This window comes from Abrus precatorius, unplaced genomic scaffold, assembly GCF_003935025.1.
Source record: "Abrus precatorius isolate BTA unplaced genomic scaffold, Abrus_2018 Scaffold11, whole genome shotgun sequence".
Classification (NCBI taxonomy): Eukaryota; Viridiplantae; Streptophyta; class Magnoliopsida; order Fabales; family Fabaceae; genus Abrus; species Abrus precatorius.
In genome coordinates this window covers 22,949,515-22,955,758 of record NW_020874303.1, presented here as the reverse complement: position 1 = coordinate 22,955,758, position 6,244 = coordinate 22,949,515, and the positions used below count along the sequence as shown (strand labels likewise).

The 6,244-nt window shown below is 36.3% G+C and overlaps 1 protein-coding gene across 3 annotated transcripts; it reads right to left on the bottom strand.

The window, feature by feature from the left end:
* Nucleotides 1-511: 511 nt before the first annotated feature.
* LOC113854434 (pentatricopeptide repeat-containing protein At2g37230) lies at nucleotides 512-5,198 on the bottom strand. Of its 3 annotated transcripts, XR_003502761.1 has the most exons (3): nucleotides 2,842-5,198; nucleotides 1,955-2,278; nucleotides 1,301-1,852 (listed from the first exon to the last, which is right to left on the bottom strand). XR_003502761.1 is itself a non-coding variant. In XM_027485406.1 (2 exons), exon 1 carries the CDS (start codon nucleotides 5,115-5,117, stop codon nucleotides 2,877-2,879), a length of 2,241 nt encoding a protein of 746 aa, XP_027341207.1. In that variant the 5' UTR covers nucleotides 5,118-5,191; the 3' UTR covers nucleotides 512-2,278; nucleotides 2,842-2,876. The 3 variants fall into 3 exon arrangements, 2 of the variants coding, with proteins under 2 accessions (XP_027341207.1, XP_027341208.1); XM_027485406.1 differs by having other exon boundaries at nucleotides 512-2,278; nucleotides 2,842-5,191; XM_027485407.1 differs by lacking the exon at nucleotides 1,301-1,852 and having other exon boundaries at nucleotides 2,090-2,278; nucleotides 2,835-5,191.
* Between the last annotated feature and the right edge of the window lie 1,046 nt (nucleotides 5,199-6,244).

The window sequence follows — 6,244 nt, the reverse complement described above, 5'->3', positions numbered from 1 at the left end:
CACACAAAAATACAAATGATATTTAAAAAAAATACGTAGTGCGGTTGTTCATCTAATATGTTTGTGACATTATATTTATTGTTTTTATTTTAATGCGCTTTTTATAGTTAAGATTTCATCCAGTTTTTTAACAACTGCAGAGAACCCAAGATTGTTTGGCAAGACTCAATAAATTCAATAACCAAAGGACAATCATGGAGAGGGTGTCACAAAAATGGAAACCTTAATTAAAAACCTGAGACTCCCTTTTTCAATTGATTGGGTTGGGTGCTGTTTTCCATCAATGTAGGCCCAGACATTTCTCTCTTTGCTGGGCTAGGATATCGCAACCCGTTAGTGCCCCTGTGATAGGGGAACTTTTACTGTTAATTAATAAAACTAGAAACTAGATGTTTTCTTACTAGCAAGGCTTTAGAGATGTACAATATATAAACTGAGCTATTATCATGTATAAAAATCAATAGTGATAGGTAGTGATTTTATTTTATTTTATTTTTTCTTTTAAGTACATTGATATCTCTGATAATGTCAAATATCTTTTTTATTTTTTTTCATAATAAAATGTCGAATTTCATAAAAGGTTGGCTATCTTTCCCGCACTATACGTGGGTTGTCGAAGTGTTCATTTACAGGGATCTGGACATTGAGACTGCTGCTTTCAGAAATCTTTATACAAATAAATGCCAAAAGGTCACTCCATGATGTCCATGGGAAGTATTTCTTCTGGTTCACTTTATTAACAGAATATAGAGAAAACGCAAATACTGGAAATTGCTGTATGCTGTTATTCTATTGGTCGGCTCTTAGCTGCAAAATTATTCATGAAACATTTATGTTGAATTAGCAATAATACTATAATATAATCAAGTCGCTAATCAGTCCTTTTCACAAACTATTTTTGAATTTAGGTATCACGCCATGACAAATGACAGTGAGTTAGCCAACAGAAGCTTCTAACGCATTTCTTTTTTCAAGTATGATTAACTGACTTTTCCTGACCAGTGAATGTCAGTACAGGATTGATAGTTCCCTTCTAGTGTGGAGACCTTGTAGCCTAAAAATATGAACTTGATTGGATCTAATTGCAAGGTCGAGACTGAGACTCTCCAGCCAAGACTTTGTGGCGTGATACTCCAAAAGTTCTTATCAATTTACATCATAGCTTTTCACCGTGTCTCTCAATTGGTTGTGACACTGACTTTGTAGTATTCACCCAGGACTAGTGCACAACTAGCCTGCATGGCTAAATGACTAGTTTTTGTGGTGTAGTTCTTCTAAGATTCTTATTAGAGACATTGATAAAAAATGCTAATATCCATTTTAACATGGTTCAAACATTTAGTTCGGTAAACAAATTGTGTGGACTGTGGAACACATTCGATTCAAGTTGCAGAAAGGTCAGGTAGGCATCTTTTGGGAAGTATATGGTTGGTCCCAAAGCAGTACTAAAATCCCAGTATACAAGACATACAATAGCAACCGCTTAACACATTCTTCTATGAATGTAATAATGTTATTGACACACAACACTATCATTTACTATATCTGCATAATTTCACCAGTTGATTGTATCTAGTCTCGCCTAACATTTTGGTAGATCTACATCTAATCCTGTCACCTCTAATGGGAGAGAAGTGAGGCATGGTGATGTACTTCAAGCATTACCAGATTTACCTTCCATATGGATGATATCTTAAACTTTTTTGTTGCCCATCCATGGTTATGTTTTCCACATAAGTCTTGAAACAAGAACAACTGTTGGGTAGCTTTAAACCTCCAATCACAAATACAGAAACTACAGGTCGTCCTACCAACATGGAAATGGAGTGCCAAGTGATAGCTAGGTCCAACCCTACAGCCAATGAAAAAAGGTTGATAAGATCTCGCAAAAGTCACTGTGCTTAGAGATTATGATGATGATGATGAGTAGAATCTAAATCACGTTGGCATCTACCTCACTCTCAAACAGGTTTTGATTTCCGTGTTCTGACATCAACCATTTACTCTGTTAGAGAACCCCTTAATTTCAGGAATGAAAAACAGAGAAGACTGAAGCTGCAATAGCAGTGATTCCAAATACCCTCCTCGCAGCGTGTATGCTACTCCAACAGTTTGTGTTGGAGAAATAAAGACAACAATGAGATGCCCAAAAACCAATTCGATGCAGATGCGATTCCTCCAAAGATTCCCAAAAACCATAAAAGTTTCATGGTTGAGATGGCATACAACAGCTTCCATCAAGGTGAGAGGTCCAAGGTATTCAAAATCAAGATCCTACCTAAGATTGGAAGTGAGCGGTAGTCATGTAAATCACGCAAGCATAATAAAGAACATAAGATATTACCTCAAGTACATGCTAAAGTTATGAGCTAAGACAGACTAGTTTTTTTTTTTTAACACATTAAATTAAAACAGTAAAAGCAAGCATCCCAATTACTAGATATCAACGAAATAAAAGTGGAGTGGATAACAAAGAAACAGAAATTGATGCAGAGAATCAAAAGATTTACAAACCCTGTAAATTTGAGAAAAGTATGATTGAAAACGACTGTTCATTTCACACTTCTTACAGTTACATCATTAAAAATGAATCGAGTTAAATAAAAAAAAAAAAAACACTCTTGGAGAGATTGGTAGAAGTAGACTGATGAAAACAATATAAGAAAAATTTAAATAAAAAACAAGTGATGTGTGTCATAACAAAATCTGTGATCCAAAACAAAGAATGTTGGAGTCAGTAAGAAAGAGCTGCAATATTGGATTTGAAATAAAGAACAATTCACGAATTCTCTTCCTCATATAGCAATTTATTACAACAAAAAAAAAAGTAATACCTCTCACCTCTAAAACAAAAAAGAAAATGAAGTGAGAACAAATTATGTAGCTCCAGTAGCTTTTTTCTTTCCTTCCCTCTTTACGGGACCTCCCTCTTTTCCCTTAATCATCCTTGACAAAACATCTGCTTGCTTTGTGTTCCCCTCCTGATTAAGACTCTTGATCAGCTCATCATGTTTGCTCCAATCAGTGGATCCTCTTTTCTCCAGAATCTTACATAAAATGGAATGAGCATTGAGGGTTTTCCCTGCTGCTAAGAGAGCATCTAAAACCTTATCATAGATTGAAATGTTAATGATACAGTCTCTCTCAAGAACAAAATCTAATAGTTTGAGAGCGGCAATTGTCTTTTCTTTCTCACATAGAACAGATAAAAGGTGGTCAAAATCAGGCTCACACCCATTAAGCATAAGCAAATCAATTCGGCCCAAAGCTTCTTCAACATGACCTCTCATGAGAAGGGCCTCCAATATCTTAGAAACCAAGTCCATATTCTCCTTCACCCCCTTTTCCACCATACTTTTCATTACTCTGCTTGCAGTTTGGACCCTGCCATCATCAAACAAACTCTCAATAACTGACCTATAAAGGGATGATTCTGGTAGATGCCCACTTTCAAGCATGCTATCCAAAGCTGTTTTAGCATCAGCCGGCTCTCCTTTTCTGAGGCAACTCTCAATAAGCAATCTGTAGGAATCTGCATCTCTAGGAACCCCTCTCCTGCCCATGATCTTTATAATCTCAAAAGCAGAGTCAGGGTTTCCTTCTTTTGCATGCCCACGGATCAGATTATTAAAAGCAACGGTATCCTGTACACCCTTTTTCATCAACTGGCGGAAAAATGTCTCTGCCTTAACCGTCCGCCCATGATCACACAGATACTGAATCATCAGATTATAAGCACTAGGTTCCATTTCAAAAGAATTCTGGGGCCTCGAGACAATCTCCTTCTCAATCAACTTGTCCAACAATTTCTCCGCTCTGTCATACACATTAGCCTTGCAAAAACCCTCAATCAAGGCACCATAGTGACCAGCCTCTGTGGGAATACTCAAACGTATCATCCCTTTCAGCACATCTGCCGCTGCATCCAATTTACCAGCCTTACATTGGCAAGCCAGCAGTCTCATGAAGATGGCATTATCCTTGGGAGCAACATATCTCTCCACCATCTCCCCAAAAACATCCCGCGCCTCCGCCATCTTATCAGCATCACACAGGCCAGGCAACAGGGTAGTAAACGTAAACGCATTCGGCTTGATACCACAAGACTTCATCTCCTCAAAAATATTAAGTGCACCGTCAATTTTTCCTGCGGCAACATAGCCTTTCAACATTGTGGTATAACTAATCACATTGGGTGCAATATTCCTCCCCTTCATCTCGACAAACAAGTTCTCAGCCTCCTCCACCTTCTTAAACCGATAATACCCATTAATCAAAGTATTATAAGTAACAACATCAGGCAAAATATCCCTACTCTTCATATCTTCATAAAACCTAATAGCAGTGTCCAATCTCAAGGACAAAAACATACCCCAAAGAAGAACATTAAAGGTATGACGCGTAGGCTCAACACCGTCTCTCAACATTGAATTGTAATACCTCTTCGCCATCATGTATCGTCCCCGTCGCAGAATCACCTTAAACAAAGCATCATAAGATTTAACAGTGCGTTCTACCCCTAACTCCTTCATCTTCTGGAAGATCTTAACGGCTTCCTGAACGATCCCGGCTTTGCCATAACTGTCGATGAGGGAGACGAACATGTCCTCGTGGAAGGGGACGCCCTTGCTGGGCGCGTCGAGGAGAATGCAGCGCGCGTGGTTGAGTTTGGAGTAACGGCCGAGGATTTGAATGATCTTGAGAGTGGTGTCGGGGTTGTGGGAGAACAAACCAGCTCGCTCGACCCACCGGTAGAAGTGAAGCGCGTGCTCGGGAGTTTTGGCAGCGTGGAGAACGTTGTAGACGAGGGAAGGGTCGAAGAGGGGAACGATGGAACGGATCGAGTTTTGTAAGCGCGTGGTCCAGGCCCGGTTGGCCATCATCCTGCAAATAAGGGTTTCAAGTTTCTCGGGAGTGCGTTGAGGGGGAAGGGTTCGGGGTTGGGATTGGGGTTGGGGTTGGGGTTGCGGTTGAGGTTGAGGTTGAGGTTGAGGTTGGAGAGGGGGAGGGTCGGGTTCGGAGAGAGGTTCCGCAGTAGAGGTGGAGAAACGAAGGAGAGGGTTGGGAAAGATGGGGTGAAGAGTGGGTCGCCATCGGAGAAGGTTCGAATTGGCCATTGGAATGGAAATGTGGTGGTGAACGAGCAGAGTGATGCAGCAGCGCCAGTTTAGACGTTAGGGTTTAAGAGTTACCAAACTCAACACCCAGGTTTTTTCTTTTTTCCTTAATTACACTTTTAGGTACTGTATAATTACAAGATTAATCTACCATTTTGGCTTTTTAATATTTTTTTTCCAATTTTAATACGTCAAAATTTTCTTTATTATTATCGAGTTTTTTAATTTTTGAATCGATATATTGAATTAGATTTTCATTCTTATTTTACGTAAATATTTTTTTATCATTTTGTTATTGTGATTTTTATATTTTTTTAAGTTATTTTTTTAAATTTCATCAATCTGAATATCATACTATATTTTAAATTAAAATTCTTTAAAACCTTAATATCACATTCTACTAAATCTTTTAAATTACAATAAATTGTTTATTTTCTCAAGTTTTTCATTTTTTTTTTCGCAGTTTTTCATTTTTTTAATCTCAAACTGAAGTTAGAATTTATTATTTAAGTAAAAGATATATCAATATAATAATTTTACTCGAAGGAAAGTGACAAAGGATTTACTTTTAATAATTAAAAATTTTAATTTTAATAAAAGTTTATTATGAAACTGAAATAATAGAAAAATAAAAAAATTAATTATGTTTTTCTTATAAATTGAATTTGAGTGAATTAGTGTATGTTTCCTAAACCTTTTTTTTAAGATTACTTTTTTTCTTAATTATCCTTTTCATAAAACTCTTAATTTACTTCTTAAATGAATTAATCCAAACATACTGAAATAAGTATGTTTGATTTCTCTTTTAAAAAAAGTTTTTTATTTTTTTAAATATAATATAAATTTATACTACATTTAAAAAAAAAAACTCTTTTTAAAAGAAAAATCAAACATATTCTTAATTTTTATTTATTCAACAACTCAAATCTGATTATATTATTTTTTATACTACAAAATTTATTATACATAAACCTTCCATAACATCGAATTTTTATCTCTAATTTACATATTTTTATGTTAATTATTTTACATCCCTCCAAATATTTAAGTCAAGCTTCACCAGTAACAATTATTCAATTAAATCCATGTCTCATTGATCCAAACTTGCTTTCGTACCAAAAATAGCT

Excerpts from the sequence above, each read along its gene's own strand:
- LOC113854434 (XM_027485406.1), bottom strand. The coding sequence starts at position 5,117 with ATGGCCAATTCGAACCTTCTCCGATGGCGACCCACTCTTCACCCCATC.